General features: G+C 53.6%; 1 protein-coding gene across 6 annotated transcripts in view; it reads right to left on the reverse strand.

Annotated features, from left to right (window-relative positions):
• The window catches only part of FRMD4A (FERM domain containing 4A), a 614,651-nt gene that overhangs the window by 14,234 nt on the left and 578,180 nt on the right, over positions 1-22,237 (reverse strand). For 5 of the 6 annotated variants that reach the window (XM_042991088.1, XM_042991087.1, XM_042991091.1 and 2 more), the window contains 8 exons: positions 21,132-21,265; positions 17,291-17,413; positions 13,827-14,055; positions 11,242-11,298; positions 8,592-8,829; positions 7,445-7,612; positions 4,654-5,516; positions 2,866-2,962 (listed from right to left, as the gene is read on the reverse strand). In XM_042991088.1, the coding sequence (XP_042847022.1) occupies positions 2,866-2,962; positions 4,654-5,516; positions 7,445-7,612; positions 8,592-8,829; positions 11,242-11,298; positions 13,827-14,055; positions 17,291-17,413; positions 21,132-21,265 (1,909 nt within the window). Of the gene's footprint in view, positions 1-516; positions 589-2,865; positions 2,963-4,653; positions 5,517-7,444; positions 7,613-8,591; positions 8,830-11,241; positions 11,299-13,826; positions 14,056-17,290; positions 17,414-21,131; positions 21,266-22,237 lie in introns of all 6 variants that reach the window. The other variant, XM_042991090.1, reaches the window with a different exon arrangement.

Below are 22,237 nucleotides of genomic sequence, written 5' to 3' on the forward strand. Positions count from 1 at the left end.
GTAGTGAGGAACGTGATGCTTATCTAGGGACATTTTGGACAGCAGGCCATGTGGCCGAGTATACATCTGTCCCTCAGGAATGCAGGATGAAAGCAGGGGTGACGTGCAGGTGACTGGATCAACTCAGTCTGGTTTTGGTGCTTTGCCGTGTAAACTGTAGGGCGCTCCTCTTTTCCTGGACATTGACCATGACACCAGTAAAAGCTTCTGCAAGTATCTGCGTACACAGAGTCTGGGAAGGGCTATGACACACAGTGGGGTCTTTTCTGGGAAGTAGCAGTGGGAATGTCTAACATCTCATGTCAAAACATATAGAGTTCCCCAGGTATCTAGAAATAAGACATAAGAATAACGCCTTCCACATAAGAATAACGCCTTCCACACCATTCAGAAGCTGCTTCTGGAAATTACAATGTGGACAAGGGCGACACATGCAGCACATGTGAGATCACACACTCGTGAGCAGCGGGGGGGAGAGGGGGAGGGCGGGGAGAACCGAACACCCCCTTACAATACCTCTAGTCATCAGTGCTTTGGTGAGTTGGAGACTCAGACCCATCCATAATGGGTGAGTTTTCTGTTGCTTCTCTGAACAAAGGAAAGCAGAAGAAGGAAGAGAAGAGAGGTCATGTTAAAGAGAGGAACTGACACAGACATGATTAGTAGCTTATTAATACATTGCAAAGATCAGTCGACTATACACCCAAGCGTTAGTGACAAATAACAGAATTCACGCAGAACTTTCAAGCCCCAAGAGTGACTCAAAGGCCTCCTCTTTGGTTTTGTTCGGAAGGCGGGCTTTGGCACTTTGTACCCATTTCTCATTTTCCTATCACATCACAGAGAACAGTTGCTGGTTGTTTACGACCGTCCACCTCCTCAATCTGATAAACGTTTACTTCAAGGACCCAAACAGCTTGGTTTCCAATTTGTCCAGCCTCCTCACTAGCTCTTTGTGGTGGAACACAGGTGGGGTTCGAGGCCAGCTCAAGGGCGTTCACTCCTTTCAGGCCTGCCCTCCCGCAAATAACAGTCATATAATAATCAGATTAGAGGAGACTGGGCGGGATTCAGAAAATGTGGACCATCCCGACAAAGACCCTGAAATGGGAAGTTCCTTATTTGGGTGAAATGGCTTGGCCACCGGAGATACCAAGATAACACAAGGTCTGACGTACTTTCTCCTATGAATTAATCTCCGTGCCACTCTCGGGCCTGAGGCCTTGCAGTAGCTGCCCGACCACGTGTGATGGACCTGACCTGTGGATGGCATGGGAGGGAGGGTCATAACGACCTGTAATAAGGACGGAGAGGGTAGCTGCCACCCCGAAGACCAAGAAATGGGAGTGGACACAGATCACTGTGGTTGGGACTATGGGTTCTCCTGACTCAAAAGGAGGAAGAGGCATCATGGGCTATAGTTGAGGGACTGTCAGACTTGAGCAGACATCAGAATCCCCTGGAGGCCTTGTTAAAACACAATGCCCTGCCCACCCCACCCCACCCCCCCTTGTCTCATTTAGTAAGTCATGGATGGGCCGGAGCGTCTGCATTTGTAACAAGATCCCAAACCACACATGCTCGAGCTGCCGGTCCGAGGGCAGCACTCTCAGGACCCCTGGCCGGTGGAAGAGGACAGGATTCCAGAGGCCAGAGAATGCAGCTTCGTTCAGCTGTGGGACTCCGGGCAGAGCACCTACTCTCTCTAAGCCTCATCAATACAACTAAGAGATCGGCTCTTTCCCTCGCAAGGTTGCGGTGAAGAATACATGAAACTTATAAATGTCAGAAAAAGCTCCCAGCCTTTGAGTACACCGCAGGCACTCAACACACATCAGCTCCCCTTTCCCTTCTGTCAAATACTAAGGCCCCGTAAAGCCTGGTTTAAAGTCACCCCGGAGAAATTTACAGAGACAAAAACGTCTGCCAGGCACGGGAGCCCGAATGCAGCCAGTGGAGCCCGTTCTGGTCCTGTTGTCCTATGATTCAACTCCCAGACGGCCGTCAACTTTTTCCAGGCTTCCCCATGGGCCCTCCAGCAAACTAGAAACTGAATAGAGCCCGATCGAGGGATCCCTCACCCCTTGACCCAGCGGGCGCGGACAGAACCTAACAGCCAGTCCGAGGGGACGTGTGAGGACCAACAGAAGAGGCAGGGATCGTGAGGAAAGCGATTTACGTGTATCTGCTGGACGTCAGGGGTCAGAACGTCTAACCGTCCACGAGACTAGAATGCTCTATGCCTACGCTGGCAGCTATAAAAGGAACGGAATTTTGGTTTCATTACTTTGCTGTGCGTCACTTCTTAAAGATCTCAGGGAACCTGCACCTGATCCCCTTGGTTTGTGGGTTAAGAGCAAGCAGCTGGAGCCAGGACAGAGAAGGGCTCGGAGCCTCAGGCCCTTTTCCTTCAGATGTGTCCTGATTCTAAGGTGGGGGCAGGGCGAGAAGCAAGAGTAGCTCAAGTCCCCTCTCCCCTTCCTGCCCCGCCCCCTGAAGTCCGCCTGATAGAATCTGAACACAAATCAAACGCCGCGTGGAATTCTGCCCAAAGGAGTGCCGTTTGACTTCCGGCACCCACCTGCCCCACGTTCCTGGGACCACCGCCAGGGTGAAAAGAGAGCCCAGAGAACTGGCCCGTCTACACGGACAGGGACGGAAAGGAGCCAGGTGGGAGGTAACAGCGTCCACGCAGCTGCTTTGGGAAGGAAGGGGTTTCCCAGGAACACATGCTCACGTTTTTGGTGGGTACACCCTTCCGGCAACGAGGATCTTGTGTTTAGGACATCCTTCCTAACTGATGAGGAAAACTGATCATTCTAGAGGCTGGAAGAAGGGGGCAGAAGGTCTGAACAGGGGACTCACCCAGTCTGCCAGGTTAGGATGTGGTGGGGACTGCTTGGGGGCGTCACTCCAATTTCACTCGACGGCGTTGAGCTTCTCTGGCTTTGAGGTAAGGCAGCTGCGGAGGGGTGATGCAGAAAAGGGGGGGTCAGACAGGTCCAGTGAAGGAGCTTCTTTCCAGAGATGCTGGGTATGACCCCGTGGCAGGGTCACAGTGGGGGCGATCCCCTTCCCCCCCTGACTTTTGGCCAATTCGGTCTTCTCCAAAGTATCTTTCTCATTAAACTTCAGATACAGCTTCTTAGACCTTCGAAATACGTTTAGAACTTCTAAAATATGTTCTCAAAGAGTTACCTCATCACCAGGCAAGTGCTACAGTTTTGACAGAAGGGAAACACTCCTGGTTCCTTGTTCCTGGCAGACCGCTAGTGCTCTGAACAGTTACAGAGGCTCATGTTTTTTAAATGATGCGAGCAACGCACTCATTCGTTCTTTCTCCAAACCCTCCTGCGAAGTCCCGGGCGAGTTTCACTGGGCTTTTTTTATAGATGAAGGAGGAACACGGAGAAGGTTCTAGGACCTCCAAGCCCATGGTTTCTTTCATGATTGCCTGAATCACTTTTGTTCTCCTCTCTGGAACCTGTCATTTGGCCAATGTGCCGCCATAATAAACGAATGAGTCACTGGGGACACGGGGCATAGAATGCGGGAGCCGTGAGGCCTGGTGCACCCAGGCAGCCGGCCGGTCCCTCCTCTTTGTCCCATTCATTCCAAGGCCCAAGAATCCCCCCCTGTTCCCCAAAGGTGAACCCCATTTTCTGTCCTTCCCGATCTTTATCCTTACTTAACTCTTTCCCATCACAAGTCAGATCCTGACTTGGAATCCCTTCTGTGTGCTGATCACTCTCATTTTATTCTTCTATTTTAAAAAATCATTTTATTATGTCTCAGCTGCCTCCCTTTTCTTTCCCTGTAGTCTGTCTAAGCAGAGCCTCCTGCCTGCTCCCCACCCCCCCCCCCGCCCCCCAAGCCCCGGCCCGAGCGTGCTGCGAGCCGTGAGGTCACTGCTGGGCACTGGGGGTGGCTGTCACCGCTGTTCTTTCCCAGAGAAGCTACTAGCTTCTGAAGCAAAGGGTGGTGTTTTCCGTTTTTACTTTTTTATGGTCTGGCACTGCTCAATGCTGAGTACAAGGAAAAAAGCCTAATTATGAAAGCTTTAAAGGCGTAGTATCGAGGTATTGAAAGCACTTTATAAAAATTCTTTTGGTCACCTCCTAACATCCCTGACATGGGAACCCAGGAGCAGTTGGGACTTTAACCCCCCCTTCCCCTCTCCCCACACCAGTCGGTCCCACCCAGGGGACACGGCCCAGTTCCAAGGCTCCAGGACGCAAGGCCCTGCCCGGAACAAGTGTCGCCCTGGAAGGGGCCACTCGGGTCTGCAACGTACTAGTGTCTCTTCACCAGGGTAAAGGTGCACCTTTGACTGGAACAAACCCGGAGCCACGTCAGCACTGGGCTTCTCTGATGTCTGTCCTTACAAGAAGCGGCAAGAGGCAGGGTTCGCATCTTTACCTAGGATGCTGAACCGAGGGCGACTTGGCCCAGCCCGCTGGGGAGGGTCGGAGGCGCTGCCCCCTCCCCCCCACCGGCTCTGAGATCTCTGTCCCCCAAAGCCAGGGCTGGGGCGGGAGCGCGTGAAGGAGAGGGGACCCGAAGGCCCCCAGTCTCAGCCGTCTGACAGCCCAGGTTTCTGGAACGAACGATCTCAGAATGTCCGGAGGTCCCCCCCACCCCCGCCCCGCTCACCTGACGTGGCCTTGCACATCTGGGGCATCCTGGTGACCCTGCTGTGCGCCACGAAGGTGCTCTGGGAGGAGGTGCTGTACTGGGAGCCGCTGTCCGAGGAGGTGGAGCTGGTGTGCGACAGGCGGCTGTGCTCCTTGTGCGAGGCCGTGGAGCGCTGGTACCACAGGCGCAGCTCGTCCGAGACGGCGGCGCGGCCCGCGCCCTTGTCGTGGGCGCCCTCGCGGCCCAGCGACGGAGTCCGCAGGATCTGCGAGCGCGACGGCGTCAGGCGGCCCGCGTCGCCCTCGTCGCCGCCGCGCCAGCTCTCCCGGAACAGGCCGCCCGCCGTGTACGAGTTGGACGTCTTGAACTGCGCCTTGACGCTGTAGTGGCCCTCCTGGTCGCTCTCCAGGCTGCGCACCACCACGGGCGTGGCGCCGCCCTCGATGTACAGCGGGTACTCCTTGATGCGGTACTGCGAGCTGGGCTGGCTCTGGCTGTGCAGGTAGACGCCGTGCGCACCGCCGCCGCGCGCCGCCAGGTTGGGCATGCTGCCCGAGTTCGCGGCGCCCAGCGCGCCCGCCGCCCGCTGCCGCTGCCGCTGCCGCGCGCGCGCCTTCGACGGCGAGTCCTCGGCCAGCGTGGAGTAGTTGGCGTTCATCTGCGCCGGGTAGTAGTGCTCCGAGCTCGAGTGGCTGGTGCAGGAGGAGCAGTCGTCCATGGGGTCGGAGCCGTTGCTGCTACGAGTCCGCGGGGTGTAGAAGTCGGGGCTCCCCGTGTCGTTCTCCGAGCCCAGGAGCTTGCCCTGGGACTCCAAGCTGGAGCTCCGGTGCCTAAAGTGCAGGGCGAGGCTGTGCAGCCGCGTGGGGCTGAGGTCCACCGACCTGCGGGGAGACGGCGGGCGGGCGGGCGGGTGGGTGGGGGTGCCCCGGGGAGGGGCGCCTGGGGGGACGGGGTGGGCGCAGGCAAGGACAGAACCCGCCGTCCAGAGCCGCCAGCGAACCGCACCTAGGAGCGCTGGGCGGGAGCAGGGTGGCCCTGGGAGTCCCGCCGGGCGAAGCCAAGGGGCCGGAGGGACCGCAGATCCCCCCGACTGGATGCTCGAGTATGCGCGGGGGCGGGACAGCGGACGGCGCCCACAGAAAGGTGGCCTCTAGAAAGCACCCTAATGGCCTGGCTTTTTTTTTTTTTTTTTTTTTTTTTAATGGCGCAATAGGATTCTATAGATGCAAAGAGAACCAGGAGAATCCGTGCCATCAGATGAAATGCCCTCTCTTTGAAGAGCAAGAGAAAGGCGGACTTAGCGCACTTCACAGGGTTCAACCAGATACTGTTAGGAAACCCACGTAGGTTCCCACTCGCCCGGAACCCTCAACTGGGCGGCGGGAGCAGCTAACACTTAAACCTGACGGCTGCACACACTCCGCTTGCCACTACTTTGTCTATGATCCACTCTGCTTATGAGTCCACGCTGTAAACACCCATCAGTGTCACAGGGGCGGACGATGCTAGGACACATGTGACATTCAGGGCGGCCCCACTGGCCAAGTACAGGAGGAGGTGAGTTCCTGTTCTGCCACTCAGGGTAGAACGTGAAGTCCCCACCGAGCGGCTCTTTGGGGCTCAGGCCTCACTTTCCTCTCCACGGTCTCGGTCATCTGCTCCGGCCGTTCTAGCCCCCAGGGGACATGCTAAGTGCAGGCCTCGCCCTGGGGCTCCGACCTTGCCCTTCTCGGATGTATCCTCAGAACTGGCTGCCCCATCCATTCAGGTCTCTACGCAAATGTCACCTTATTAGAGAGAACTGCCCTGATGCTTTCACTTAATGGTCACTCTTGCCTTTCACTATGTAGCCCCCTGTCCATTTTTCTTAGCGCGTATCACCACGGGACAGACCTTTTTCTTTCTTGCCACTCTCCCCTACTAAAACGTCAGTCCGTTGAGAGCTGGAGTGTGGTCTGTTTCGCTCACTGCTCTGTCCCTACGGTGATACCTGGTGCATACAGGCAAGTGACAAGTATGCTGCCTGAAAGAATGCATCAGTCTTGCCTGGCGAGCTCCAACTTATCCTATATAAATCCTTCCTTGGAGCCACAGTCCCTACGCAGTCAGTGCGTAGGCAAATCCCTACGCAATTTGATCAAATCGAATGATGGCTTTGGTTGTGCCTCTTCTCAGAAAATGCAGGAGTGAGTCACGCTTCACTTCTGCCAGTTCCTTTTCCTCTTCAATGAATTTACACCCTGAGACATTAAAAAGTCCAGGCCTCAGCGGGAAGACACATGAAGACTAGAGAATAAATATCACCCCCTATCAGTGCAAGGTCGTTCCGTTTCCAGCATGTTCCCTGCTGATCTGGATAGCCTCTCCTGCCTCCATTTTGATTAGGAAAGCTCCCTCCGTGAGGCGTCTGGATGCCTCAGTCGGTAGAGCATGTGGCTCTCCATCTCGGGGTCGTGAGTTCGAGCCCCACTTTCGGTGTAGAGATTGCTTAAATAAACAAACTTTTAAAAAATTTAAAAAAAAGAGGAAACTCCCTCCATGCCCACTGTTTCCAGAAGCCTGGAGATTTCCCAGGTGACTCCCGGACGTAGACCCGGGGATACAAATGGGTCTCGTAGCTAACGGGGGCTCACTGCTGCCGTCCCGGATTTTTCATCCCGCTTTGCATTAACGAGAACCTGCCTCACTGGTTCCGGCCTGACCCCAGTTTACCGGTTCTTTGGGCCAGTATGGGGGGGGGAATCGCCCAGGTTAACAAAAGGAGGTCTGGTCTAGGGACGGAGGTGGCCCAAAGGCCTGGTACACTCACCTCGTGGAATGAACATAGTGGGGACTCCGGACCCGCAGGTCTGGTGTGGACGGCATGCTGGACTGGGAGTTCCAGTGAGGGAGGCTGCGGATGGGGCTGTTCTGGAGGGAGCTACTGCCCCCGCCTGCTTCTGCACAGCTGCCCGTGCTGGGGAATCGCTTGTGACTGCTGCAAATCAGAGGATACCAGGCTGGTCACCGCCACACACGACCGCACCTCTTCCCGGGGAGCTGCCTGGCCGCGGACCCCAGCCTGGGTGTCGGGAAAGCTCGCCCGGGTCTGCCCGCCCCCCCCCCCCCCGATTCCTATTCTGGCTCTCAGCCTTCGCCCCAGTTGTGGGTGGGGGTCCTCAGCCCCGACCTGCACCACAGTGTGAAACCAAGACCCTAGTGGGGGCGCCTGGCTGGCTCAGTCAGAAGAGCATGCGACTCTTGATCTCAGGGTTGTGAGTTCAAGCCCCCCGGGTGGATGGAGAGATTACTTAGAAAATAAAAATCTTCAAAAAAAAAAAAAAAAAAAGAAAGAAAGAAAGAAAGAAACCCTCATCAGCCTTGTGCATAACAGGCAGTGGACTGTTCTGTGAAGTCCCTGCCCTCAACCACAGTTTCTGTTTTCCAGCGGACAAATATTTACCTGTCTGGACAGCCACTGGGAGCTTTAAAGGGTGTAATTAAAGGAAATGAGAAAAACAGAGAAACAGACCAAAATGCCTTCCAAAAATCTCTCTGCAGTATCAGCTGAGTAATGAGCTGATAATGCACGGCTAAGATTACAGCTGTCTGGCCCTGGAATCCTGTTGGATGATGCTGTAGGGTTCTGAACCACTTTGGGATTCCTGGGAGTAGACTCTCTCTTGCCTTTTCAGAAGGACGCTGCCTAAGCCTCCCTCGTTAATTTCCGTGTCATTTCACAACATTAAGACCATCTGCCCAGACACTGTGAGCCCCAAACGCCCATTCCCTTTTGCACGACCGATCTGCACCTTGACAGGGTCAGCAGCAGAGGGCGCTGTGAGCGCAGCACTGTTTTAAGGCCGCCCCAGGAGGGAGGGAATGAGCTGGTGTGGATTCTGAAACTTGTGGGTGCTATTTGGGACAGCCCTTTGTTTTTTCCCGTGAGCTCATGTGATCTCCCCGACCCAGCTCACCTGGAATGGCCGTGGGAGGAACGTTTCTTGACCTTCTCGTAAGGCTCATCTAAAGAGGACTCACTCCACATTTTGGGCTTTATGGGGGATTTGTCGTAGTCGCTGCCGTGATAGTGCATCTGCCGGAGTCCCTCCAGGGACTGGGGAGGAGGGGGCCTGTTGTGTGACGGTGGTCGAGGAGGGAGTCCCTTGTGAGGAGACTGTAAGGGGGACAGTGTGCTGGTGACCTGAGAGTCTTCTGCACAGAGATGGAGAGAGACGAACTGAGCAAGGGTCCCTCCCACCGACCCAGACAGATCCCCCCACCCCCACCCACAGCTGCCCCCCCCCCCCCCCCGCAATCCAGACAGGCGTCTGCTCAATGACCACATTCCACCCCCGCCCCCCACAATCCAGACAGGCAACGAGCGCACCCCATGGCTTCCCCAGTTGCCGAGACAAGTCAAACCAGAATGAACCAAACCTAAACTTCAAGCAGCAGCCTTCAATGGGGAGAGAAGTTTCACTTTTGATTAGCTACAGATGGAGTGAAGCCTGAGTGCCAATAAATCCCAACAGCAAATGATTGCTTCATACCAAAGAGCAAAACATAGTCATTAACATGTTGTAAAGTTTTCATTCAATAGACCTTAAGCGTCTAATTTGGTCTGGGGGAGTTTCAGCTCCAGGAGGGTTCTGTTGTGTTTGCTTCTATCACCTCAGTGCCTGGAATGATGCTCAATAAATACTTGTTAGGAAAAAAAAAATGAAAGAAAGTTATGTATGTTGCGCGTCATTATCTGTTGGCGGTTCTAGGGATCTACTCTCTCTGCTTTTCTTTGATTCCAGGCTGAGTGGGGAATGTGGTCTGAAAGCCCTAGGAAGGCTCTGGAACTTCCTAAGCACGGAGGGGTCAGGATGAAAATCCTGTGTGAGAGCTAGTCAACTGTCAGGGTTCCGAGTGGGCAAGGCTGGGAGAGAGACGAGGCAGGGGTTAAGGAAGATAATCAGGGTGGACAACTCGGGGGGTGAGGGAACAGCAGTGAGCAGGGGGGGAGGGGGGGGAAACTCAGTGCTCATTGTGAAGGCAGAGGGCCGGGTCTGAAGGGAAAAAATACACAGAAGCAAACCCCAAAAGCTCCAACCACCTTTCACTTGGCCCCGCAGTCCATTTACAATTCGTATTCTTATCCAAAGCCTAATTCTCCATCCCCCAAACTTGAAACCCAGCATCTATTATGCGCCCGCCCCTCAAATCAGTAAAGCAAAGAGCCCCTAGGAGGGGCAAGTCTGCAATGGTCCAACTGAGGCGATGATGCCCCTTAGGGGGTCCGGAACACAGGAGGAAACTAGTCGCCATCCATGCACCCACGTTAGCCAACAACAACACGTACCTCCCCCAACTCTTCTCTTACAAAGGAATCTCGCTCAATTGTTGTTCCCTCGCCTGGAGAGACTGAAGTCCACAGAGGCCAAAACCAGGGCCGGATCGCTCGTACTCAAAGCCCCTCTCCCTGCTCCCCCGCAGCCTGGCTTCCTCCCCACCCGCAGAACGATGCTGACGATAAAAATATTATGACCTGATTGCTAACAGCAGGGCCAAGACCATTGGGTAAATAACCTGCCAGCCTTTCCCCACATCAATAGCAATTATTTTCATCCTTGCAATTCCCATCATGACTATGTGTCGGGCAGACCTTTTAAGGTTTTCTGTCTCAACAGCCACTCAGCACTGCCCACCAGAGGTTCTCCTAAAGGGCAGAAAAATTAACTGGCACTTAATAGATTTCCATATCGTCAATGTCCTCGCCTCCCAAGTTTTGATTTAAACCCGCGGGAACATTCTCAGAGATGGTCCCATGCCTCGAATTCTTTCTACCCCTGTGTGTGGTGGTGGTGTGGGCGTGGGGGATCAGTTCTGTTTTTCTAAGAATTTCCCAAGAAAATATCCTGATAACCGCTGGGTTTTCAGAGGTCAATGGCAAACAGGAAGACAATTTCAAGGCCTGACCAGGAATCTAAAGGGACATCTTCTCTTTGGTTTTCAAGATTTCTCAGGAAGGTATGGAAGGTTTTTCTTCCTGCTACTCCCAGGCTTTCCTAGTGGGCTTCAATCTTAGACTTATGATCCAACCAAAGACCATGTCTTTCCTCCAGAAACTATGAATACTCAAAAGGAAACTGCACATGGTGTTCAGTTAAAACTGTGGGGCGCCTGGGTGGCTCTGTTGGTCAAGCATTCAACTTGGGCTCAGTCATCATCTCACGGTTCTGTGAGTTCCAGCCCCGCATCAGGCTCTCTGCTGTCAGCGTGGAGCCCGCTTCGGCTGCTGTCTCCCTCTCTCTGCGCTTCCCTACCTCGCTCTCAAAAATAGACACTAAAAAAGATTTTTTTAAACGCGGTTTTGTCAACTATAAAACAGAGAACACCGTTCATGGACCTCACCTCCTACCTCTGGGCCATGGGAAATACCGAAGTTCCCACAGACCCGAGCTGACGCGGCGCCCACCTACCCCCAAATGGGTGAGTGCTGCGAACCAGGGACTGGCGGGGCACCCTGCTGTCACCTCAGCCTGGCTCTGGTCTTCCCACTGGGCTGTGCCAGACTGCATACAGCCTAATCCCCGTTAATCTGTGTCCGAGTTCTGAAGCAGGAAACGGACAACCTACCATCCTCTAGCACAAGGGCATCCGAGAGGGAGCTGTCTTCACTGGCAATATTTCCATCTGAGAAGAGAGAGAGCAAGAGTCTATGAGTTCAGCCCATCCCTGAGACAAAGACCTCCTTGTAAAAATCATACGTTTGGGACCGTGCCACATCCTCCTCTTTCTAATCAGAGAGAACACACGGAGTACAATCAAAATGCTGTTTGGCATTTCCTTTGACAGTCCCTGGGGTGGGTCATTAGCTCATCCCTCGCTCCTGACACCGCGATGTGCCAGTCTTTGCGCATCTGCACTCGTTTCACTGGACCCTGCCGTGCCGAGCAGCTTAATATCCAGGATAAAGGCTGCCCGGCCTGGTTAAGCCACATCGTTGTCCCGGCCCGATCTCAGGGCGCGTTCCAACCCAGCCAAAGGCAGTGAACTGCTATGTATTTGGTACACGCGAAACTAGGTTAAGGACTTGGCTTTGGTCTTGTGACAATAAATGTCTTCTCCGTAAACTTCTTAAGTCGTTAGTGGTGAACGCAGGCTGCTAACTATAGCTTCTATCTCTCCAAAGCCTATTTTTATAGGTGCTAGTTAACCATGAGAACGTGCCCAAGAGGGAGCCAGTAAAATAGTCCTCCCCTCTTAACATCTGGGGAAACTGAGGCCACCGAGGGGGAGTGGTTTGTCTGGAGTTGCTCTGTTCAAAACGAGCAAAGGTCCCAGTCTGAAGTTCCAAGTTTAGTGTTTTAGCTCTTGAAATAAAACACCAGGGGTGCCTGTGTGGCTCAGTCAATTAAACGTCTGAGTTTGGCTCAGGTCATGATCTCACGGTTCGTGGGTTTGAGCCCCGGGTCAAGCTCTGTGCTGACAGCTCGGAGCCTGAGCCTGCTTCCGATTCTGTGTCTCCCCCTTTCCCTGCCCCTCCCCCACTCATGCTCTGCCTCTCTTGCTCTCGGAAAATGTTAAAAAAAAAAAAAAAAAACCAGAAAGAAAAGAAATAAAACACCAGACTAAGGAACTAAGAAGAACTGTAATTATTCCTCTAATTCAAGTGTGGCAGAAACATTCTGAGGCGGTGGCAAAATAAAGTACATTCTTGAGCACTTAAAAACAATGGCTGCAAATTTGCATGGGACCATGCGCCGCTGGGACAGATACTTGTTTAAATGTGAATTCTGTTGTCAGCGCTCACAGAACCGCCCGCGCCGGGCAGGCCGGGAAACCAGGCTCTTCTGGGGCCGACCAGTGACAGGTCTGTCCCTGTGGTACCCCTCCCAAACTTGGCTCTGGTGACCGTGCTGGAGGTTTCCGCAGAGCTGGGCCTCCCCAAGGAGGTCTCACAGAGGCCTCAGACGGAGAAAGGCTGGCTGACTGCAGCTCTGTTAAGACGTGGGCAAGCAAGTGACAAAGTCTTGGCCAAGGCCAACAGGGCAGGATGGGGAAAGATGGTTATTCCAAATTTCCTAGAAGAAAGGATTTTTTTTTTTTTTTACGGTCTCTTGTTTTTCTAAACTACCAAGTTATTTTATCTGTATTGTTTGGTGGGATGGGGGCAACTGGGGGGCAGAGGCCCTGGTAGAGCCTTGCTTCCCTCGTTTGCCCACATTTTAAGGTTACACAATTGTGCTCTACGTATGTTATAAGTACATATGATTTATACGTATGTAATTGTGGTAAAACATACACGCCGTAAAATGTACTGTTTTAACCGTTTTTAGCTGAACAGGTCAGTGCCGTTAAGTATACTTACACTACTGTGCAACCATCAACATCCCTTGAACTTTTTCATTTTTCCTAACAAAACCTGTACCCATGAAACACTAACTCCCCATTCCGCCTCCCCCTCCAGCCCCTGGTCACCTCTATCCCACTTTCTATCTTCCCGAAGAAGTGTTTTCAACATGCGTAAACCATGAAGGAGTATCTGACGTAGGTTTCAAAGAGTTTGCTGACATAGGAAAGAAGGATTAAAACAGTTTGGGGGACTCGACGGCCGTGGGTGGATTTGGGGGGGGGGGTTCTTTCTAGCATTTGCCAAATGTAATCACCCGAGCTTCTAAACCCTCCTGACCAGGAGTCGTGACCTCAGGACTCTAGACAATCAGAGTGGGGTGGCCCAGTCCTCCCGGGGTTCGGCTTTGGGACAGGGGGGCCCTTGGAGACAGCCCGTCTGTGGAGGACACAGGCTCGGCGGGGGTGCTGGCTCGCAGCGGACCCCAGCCACCCTCTTTCCTTCCAGACACGGGCAGGGTGATCAGGTCCCCGAGGACATCAGAACCTGGGCAGGCACGGTTAGCTGAGCCTAGCTCCCGGTGAGGGCCGATGAGAGCATGTAGCTCACGGCCGCTGGCTCTCCCAGGGCACAGCGGACAGGGATCCGGACGGCTCGGTTTGTGGGATCCTCTTGTGTGGACCTGAACACGCTGTGTTGTTCCTATCTGGTTACCGGGCCTTATGAGCTTCACTTTATGGACCAAAAATAAGGCACGGGGGGTTAAACAGCTTGCGCAGGTCATGCAGGGAGCCAGCTGTGGACCCGCTCTCGGGGCTGGTGCTGGTGCCAGGGGCCCCTGTGGGGAGCGGGCTTAGTTAGCACTGACCGGCGATGATCAGCGAAGCCCTCTGCGTGGGTTTCTTCCCAGACTTGATGCGGTTCTCGTTGATGGCATTCTCGATCTCCTGCAGCTTCCTCAGTGCATTCAGATAAGAGGTTTTCCTTTGTTTCTTCAGTTTTTTGCTGACGTTGGGGTCACTGGCGAGGCGGCGGGCGGCCTCCGTAATCTGGGATTGAATGGCAAATTCCCGTTCCAGGCGTTCCAGCTCGGCCTCCTGTGGGAGGGAGACACGGGCTTACACTCAGTGGGACGCGGGGCAGGGGGACCCCGCCTCCCCACCCCTGCCCCAGGGCCAGCGAGCCCTACTCTTTGGGAGACACGCATCCTAGGAAATCAGCAAGGCCCAGGGCCTAGCCCCAACCTCGCCTGACCCTGCAATGGCCCTTCTCCTAAAACCTCTGGCAGCTAGTGCCCAGGGCACCCCCACTTTCGAGACTCTTGGCTCCCGTTACATTTAGGAGACAAGTGTCGGTCTCTATACTGGTGGCATCATTGAGAAGCAGATTCCCCTGCCGCAGGCGGGGGGCCACCTGCCTTGGTTACCACCATCCCCACTGCAAGGTTCGCGGACACCAAGCCCTCGTGGAAATTCGGAGTCTGGTTGGCGCTTCTCACCATCCCGGGCTGGGGGTGCAGTGGGTTCACCAACAGGAGCTCACATGTGTGTGACTCCCCATCCTCGCACTCGTGCCCTCTGTCTCTCGTATTTTGAGCCCTCTGGGCTGGGACGTACCCCGCTCACCGGGATCTCTCTCGGAAGCCCTTCGTGCCAGCTCCGGCCGTGCCCACACCTGCTTGTTCTCAGCAGCTCTGGGCTGGGAGGCGCGGACAGGGGGGCGCAGCAGCCCTGCTTCGGGGCGCTCTCCTTCCTCCCCTGGGGCACCTCCCTCTGGCCTGCCGGCTGTGGCTGCCAGAAAACAGCCTGGCGGACGCAGCAGCTGAACGGGGATGGCGTGCTCCCCGCCGCCTCTCCGCTGCTCGAGCAGAGGGGTGTTCAAGTACCTGCCCGCGAGGCCCAGGGAGGCCCCAGGCGATCCCCACCCTTGCAAAAACGTGACAGGAAGCGACCTAATCACGTGGGAACCCATCACCACGTCTGTCGGGATGGACAGATCTCTCCAGCTCAGGGCCGGATAAAAAAGGCTCGCCTGTGGGAGGCACGCACCGGGCCGACAGCCTCCATCCAACACAGAACTCTTAGCCGGATTCATTTCCTGTTGAGGGGAGTGGGGCCCAGGAGGGAGGAGGAGGTGAAGATTACACAGAGCTGTTCAGGAGATTGATAAACTCCTTCCGGTTCCTTCCAGGGCTGGCTGCACTTGTTCCCCGGAGGGAGAAGAATATGGAAATGGATTCCCGCCCGGGGTCTTGAAACAAACAAGTCGCCCGAGGACAAAGGCTGTTCTGTGCGGGTAACTCCTGCTAGCAGCTGCTCCCGGGTGGTTAGGAGAGCCCTGGCCCCAGACCCGCCCCAGTGTGGGAGCCCAGGACGCGCTCTCGCCCCTTCAGCAGAGACGAGCACAGAGCCGCGGCGCTGCCTGTCCAGATGGCAGCCTGCTGTGTGAACGGGGAGCCAAGTGCGTGGCTGCCTGCTGCGTGAACAGGGAAGCCAAATATGTTCCCAGGAGAGACAGAGGCAGGACGGAGCTGGGGGTGGGAGAGCTCTTCGCTTCCTAGAATAGCTCTGTGCATGTTCGTGCCAACTTGGGGGTACTTCCTTTCACTGATTCTGGACTGATCTCTGCAGGGACAGGTAAGGAAGACAGGGCTGCACATGAGCTTCTCAGGAAAGGACAGTCCTCTCTTCCTGGACAGTGTGAGGGAGCCACTGGTGAGAAGGCCCTCGGGGCTGCGGGAAGAACAACGGTGCACTCGCTAAGGTGGGGTCTGCTCTTGTAAGTTTAGTGCCAGGCGTCTGTCCGGCCTAAGGGCATGGCAGTTCCTCAGGCAATCCTGCCGACAGCCGGATTTGAAAAATGCCCAACCAGGTGGTCTCCTGAATCCCACCCACCCTCACCCCCGTCCTGACCCCGATAAAATCCAGGGCCCACCCACAGCCATGCACCTCCACTGTTTCCTCTCTGCTCAGCAACTCTTGGTCGCTGAGCACGATTAAGCAGGGGTTAAGTAGCAAGTTAAGTGTTTCTCAGGCTCAGAGATGTAAGGATTGGGAAGTTCATCTTCTGGAAGAGCAGCTTGTGATGTGGATGAAGCTTCTGATGTGTCCACCAGTCCCCCCGGGGACCCGCCAGTGCCAATCTCAGGCTGATCCCCTGCTGGCGGCTGCAGGGCACTCGCGTCCCCTCGGGATTCACCCTCACACTCACCCACCGCGGGTGTGACACAAGAATGTGAGCTCCCCCCAATCACTTTTTAGAGTCTGTGCATTTAAACACATACGTGGCATTCCCTCCTCCATTGGATTTGATGCCTGTTCTTTTAAGCCCTCTGTTCAAGAGCATTTTCATCAGTAGCTTCATTCAGAATAAATCTGGGAAGACATTTCCTGGACATGGCCTTGAGGCCTAAAGGTTTGCCTGGCCTTGAATCTCTCTTGGTCTGAGGCTGGATAGCTTATTAACCGGGGGGAGACCCAAGACCCTCCCCCCGCCCCCCTCCCCAGTCCTGACCTCTCCAGCCCCAGCCCCCCACCAACGTTTAGTGCCAAAGAGGATGAAAAAGCAAAGCTTCAGTGGGTCCCCTAAAAGCAGACGAGTGACATTAGGAGGGCCCAGCATCTTGCTGAAAGTCTGGTAGCACTTTTTGCAGCAAGGTGAAGTTAAGGCCACCAAGGGCAGACCCCACTGTCTTTCCCTCCGACAACGGGGTGCCTGCACCCGTTTGCTTCTCTGCTGGTTTTCTTCCACACTGTGCTGGGCTCCCAGTAACAAAGGGTCGGGAAGTCCTTAAAAAGACAGGCCCACGTGTGTGCTGCTGGGATGTTCTCCCAAGCTTAACGTAGCCACTTGTGACAGGCCGATCATGTTCCACACACAACTTCCGCAGAAATCAAAATGCTTACTGAGAAGTCCGCGTGGTGCCCTGTCTTCCTTACCTGTCCCTGCATAGATCAGCCCAGAATCAGTAAAAGGAAGTACCCCCAAGTTGGCACGAACATGCACAGAGTTATTCTAGGAAGGAAGAGCTCTCCCGTCCCCAGCTCCGTCCTGCCTCTGTCTCCCCTGGGAGCACACCTGGCTTCCCTGTTCACACAGCAGGCAGCCACGCACTTGGCTCCCCGTTCACAGAGGAGCAAGGTAACTAATCCTAGGGAGGGGAGCCCCTCACTGACTAACCAGCTAGCTTAAAAGGTGAGACACCCCGGAGCAAAAGGGAAAAGGCATCTGGCATCAGGGAGAATGAAGAAACGGTGACAGAAAGTCTGGAAGCCCTAACACGGGGGACAAATATGGCTGACGTAGCAGAATCCAACAACATAAAGGACACACCTCTCCTTTGGGCAGGATTTTCTGTTCATCCAGTTTGAAGGCCGTCCCGATTCTTCTGCGAACGATGGGTGGTTCCTCCCCCGGGTCCAAGGGATACTCAATGGGCAGTTTGCCTGTCAACTCCTGCGTACGTGCAAGAGCAGGAGAGAGAAGAGAAATCAGAGGAAGGCACGCGCTTGAGTTCCAGGATGCACGTGTGCACACACACGCACACTGTGGTGCACAGATTCCGCGCACAGATTCGAAACAGTCGCCTTTAGTGACGCACCTAAGAGCTCCTGAAACGCAATTTCATGTCTCAGAAAAAGTGTAAGAACAGTCCTTTCTTTACAGAACCTATGTGCTTTGGGGTGCCTGGGCGGCTCAGTCGGTTGAGCATCCAACTCTTGATTTTGGCTCAGGTCATGATCCCAGCGCCATGGGCTCAAGACCAGCTTCGGGCTCTGCATTGGGATTCTCTCTCTCCCCGCCACCCCCCACCTCTGGCCCTCCCCCGCTCGCACTTTCTCTAAAAAAAAAAAAAAAAACCAAAAAACAAAAAACCCCAAAACAAACCCAAACAAACCAAAACCAAAACCAAAAAATCAATAGAAACAGATTTCCAGAGTTTCAATAGAAACTGAAACTTTAATCTATGTTACTGTCAAGGGCATTAAAAGAGATCTGTTGTGTGTTCTCAGCTCTAGAAATCTAATTGTGTGAGTATGAGGACACTGAATTTAGTTGACAGGTCACCACAGTGACAATGATCCTGGCTGACGCTGAGGTCTGTGGATGATTCAGGATTAGAACTAGGCTCCATTGTAGGGATGACGTCTGGGAATAAAGATCAGATTTGAGTCAGTGGCTACTCCACTGGTAGTGCCAGGGTATCAACAGCACGGGGTCACTTCCAGGGACCAGGGGAACGTGGGACGGCCACTGTGCATCTCCACTGCACAGGGTCCGCTTCCAGGCAGAGCCCAGCCCCGGGTTGCCAGTCGTCTGTCCATGTCTACAGGGCACAGAGACTCCAGGGGCCGCTCTGATAAGAAGAGCTCGGCGGTCCGTCTGCACAAAGAGCTTTTGTGCAAGCAGCCCAGTACGAGTGGCCGGCGGGTGGGACAGCCCCAGACGTGGGACCCCAGGTGTTGACCCACCTTTTTTTTTTTTTAATTTTTAAATAATGTTTCTTTTGAGAGAGGGACCATGAGCAGGGGACGGGCAGAGAGAGAGAGGGAGACACAGAATCTGAAACAGGCTCCAGGCTCTGAGCTGTCAGCCCAGAGCCCGACGCGGGGCTCGAACTCACGGACCGCGAGATCATGACCTGAGCCGAAGTCGGATGCTCAATCGACTGAGCCACCCAGGCGTCTGGACCCACTTTCTATAGGAGGACTGATCTGGCCTTTCCCCACCGCTATATGTGTGTGTGCATACTTTGGAGTGTATGTGTGTGCACTGGGTGTGTGTGTGCACTAGGCTGTGGATGTGGATGCACTGGGGTGTGTGTGCGACTAGGGTGTGTGTGTGTGTGTGTGAATGTATAAGCACAGGCAGCTCCCTCTCCTGGGTCTCTTTCCTTCTGTGTTCAGGTGACCAGGAAATGAACTCTTGGACTTTTAACTCCTCACTGTACGCGTTTCACAACATAATGGCCAACTACTGAGTATGAAATGCTCTGCGATTTTCTTCCCTGTTTTCTAAAACAGGGAACGTAGTTCAAATGTCTCCAAAGTAGTTTTGTGTTTATTCTGCAACATTTTTATCTGCTTCCCTAAAAGCCTGTCTATAAATAACACAATACACTGGGGGTTTTATATTCTTAGGACTTTCGTTTTTTTACCTCGAAACTTAGAAAAAGGAGGGGAACGTGATTTAACCTGGCCATTTGACTTAGAACCCCGAAGTGTCTGTGGTTTTGCACCAAACTGGATTCAAAAATGAGGCTACTGATTTCCCACCATCCCCTTGAAGGCGTTTGAGTCAAGCCCTCCATTCTCCACGACTCGTCTGATTTCACATGGAACCAGACCCGCACGGGGCAGGGGCGCTTTAACGAGCTGAGCTCTCGTGGAGGGGTCGGCCTGGTTCCTTCTGCTCTTACGTTGCTTACATCCTGCCGCACCGCACGGCATTCGGGCCGCCTGGCGCCCCAGCGGACAAACGGGGCTCCTCGAGATGGAGCTGAGGGTGTGTGGTGTGTGTGACACAGACAAAGAGCGGGGCAGTTACTGAGAAAGTTCTCCCGCCCCTTCGCTGCGGGGGAGTCGGGAGACTGGCTGAGCAAGCACAGAAGCAATCTGTTTCCTGAGAGGTTATTTCTTCCACCCAACTTGTTTGCTGGTGTCGACACTCTAAGAAGCGGGAGCTCGGTTTCCCTTATTTTGCTTTTATTTTAAGAGAGACAGGGAGACCTTTATAATGCATGCTAACCTTGCCCTGACAGGCTTCTCCAATTTTCGGATGCTGATTCCCTGCTGGGTTTAGGGACGTTTCCTTTACTAAAAACAAAACAAGGCTTTACAAATTATTAAATGCAGACAGACACCCAAGCCCATATTTTTTCATTGCTTTCAGCACAGTCTCTATAAAAAGGTAGCTAATGCTAAGACTATCAGGGAGCAGATCCCCTGGCCGGGCCGGCTGCTTTCCAAAGCTTTGCAGTGGATTTGTGCTCATGTGGGTCGGCTTCGAGCAGGCTCGGGTTTAAATCAAGCCAGAGCGCAATTAAGCCAAGATGAAAAGTAATGCGATCTCATTCTATAGCCCCTTGTTTCACTCTTCCTGCGACAAGGCACTGGGGCTGGGAGGGGAGGGGAGGACACTCGTCAGCTCAGGAACCTCTTTTGCTTCCCATTCCGAACTGTTTCACCAACAGAGCTCTTCGTATAAGGTTAAGCCGAGCACGGTCGCCCTCCCCAGGGTGCCCGCATCCATGTGTGTGCGTACGCCCCCCCGCCCCGCACAGTAATGAATTAAACAACCAACTTTTCTGGGGTGCCCGGGTGGCTCAGTTGGGTAAGCGTTCGACTTCGGCTCAGGTCATGATCTCACGGTTCGTGGATTCGAGCTCCGTGTCAGGCTCTGTGCTGACAGCTCGAAGCCCGGAGCCTGCTTCGAATCCTGGGTCTCCCTCTCTCTGCCCCCTCCCCGACCCGTGGTCTCTCTCTCTCAAAAATAAATAAATGTTAAACAAATACAGACAGTGGGGGGGTGGGGGTGGGCACAGGGCCAAAATCCCAAGGAAACTCGAGCCTGGTGTATAGAGGCTTGAGGAAGCATTGCTTTCCGTACAATTTAAAAATCTCACCAGGCTAAGACTTCATTTAAAGAAAAAGTGAAAGAAACACCAGATCATGAGTTTTAAAGGGGATCGTCTATCAAGTGAAACCTTGGTTTCCTTGCTGATCTCCACCGAGGTCTCTCAATAGGATTTCCCAAGATAAATGTGAAATATAATCAAGACAAACAAGCGCCACCATGGCCATAAACTCAGGCACAAAAATTTTAGTTACATGGTGGCAAGCCAGTCTCTCCATTGAGGGGGTATCACAGGAGGAGACGCCTTATACACTATGGTGCAGCGAGTACTTACACGGGACTGCCATTACGGTCATTTGGGTTCCAGTGGGGTCCCCTTTAGGATTCGGGCAGAGCCACTTTAATTGCTGTCCTAGTGGTTCATTAAGGCCCACTCCTGTTCGTCACAGAGCACTGGCGGGGCTGTGAGTGTCCCCCATCTGGGGTCCAGGAGAGGTCCCGCCTCCCTCTTATGCTGTCCGTGTGATCCCCAGCTTTGCTTTTTCTAACTCTGTGAGGACAGAGGAGGACACACACGCACAAAACGTGAACTGCTTACAGCTTCTCGAAGGCAGAGCTTTTTCAGTTCCTCCAGCCGCTGGCGGAGAGTTTCTTCCAGAGCTTCCTGCCTGGACTTCAAGGCGGCCAGCATGTCTTTCTTGGCCGACTGAGAGCTATCGGATTCCTGAGAACCTGTCAATAAACAGCGGGGTTAGTAGAGCGGCGGAAGGGGGAGACACATCTGGACCGCGGAGAACCTCCCTGGAGCCCATACTGGGGAGGCGGGTCTCGCCCAGGAATCATGGGAGGGGGACATAAAACAGGTGTTGCCGAGTCCCAGGTGCGAGGAGCCAATTCTTGGCCCTCAGTGGAGTTTACAGCTGCCCAGAGGACTGGCAGGGAAATTTACACCCCTGAAAAAGAAGTTTCTCTTTCTTGATTATCTCAAGATACGTGGTATATACCTGTCTTAATTCACTAGCGTGTTCTGATAGCCTTTACACAGTGAAGGGGGACGTTCAGTCCAAGCCAGTCATTTGAATACACACCTTTAATTTCCTTTTTTCCCTTTAAAAAGTTCAAAGAGGTTGCATGTTGGTCATAAAAAACTTGAAAATCGAGACACGTACAAAAGTAGTCTGTAAGTAAGTCCCCCAGAGATAACCACCGTTACGCTTTTTTTCTTTTGACCTTTTTATCTCAGTGCATAGGTTTTAGGAATAAAATTTGATTTTCATTATATATTTTTTAACGTAACACTGGATCACGAGCACAATCCCTCCTGATGAAAGTTATACGTATTTTACCACGCAGGGTGGAAGTATCTGCGTGACGATTCAAGCAGCAGACAGCTAGATATGAAATCTTGGTGGAAGGCAAACTGTGAACCAAACTCGAAAGGAAAATAAGCTAGCATGCCAACCGGAGGAATGTAGGTTGGACCAAAAAAACACTTTCCGGGCCACAGTCTTTGCATTCTGAAGCGGGTTTCCAGCAGTGAAGCTATTCTGCATTTCTACCTTGGTGGGTTCCAACAAGGCCCACCGACGCCCTGGGAACGGAGAAGCTCATAATTACTTTGCTTCTCATGCTCACAGAGACGGACAGGTGTTATCAGGTACGCGCTCCAGGGGCTTGGATGACGACGCCATTTGCGAGAGCATC

This window comes from Panthera tigris, chromosome B4 (assembly GCF_018350195.1).
Source record: "Panthera tigris isolate Pti1 chromosome B4, P.tigris_Pti1_mat1.1, whole genome shotgun sequence".
Classification (NCBI taxonomy): domain Eukaryota; kingdom Metazoa; phylum Chordata; class Mammalia; order Carnivora; family Felidae; genus Panthera; species Panthera tigris.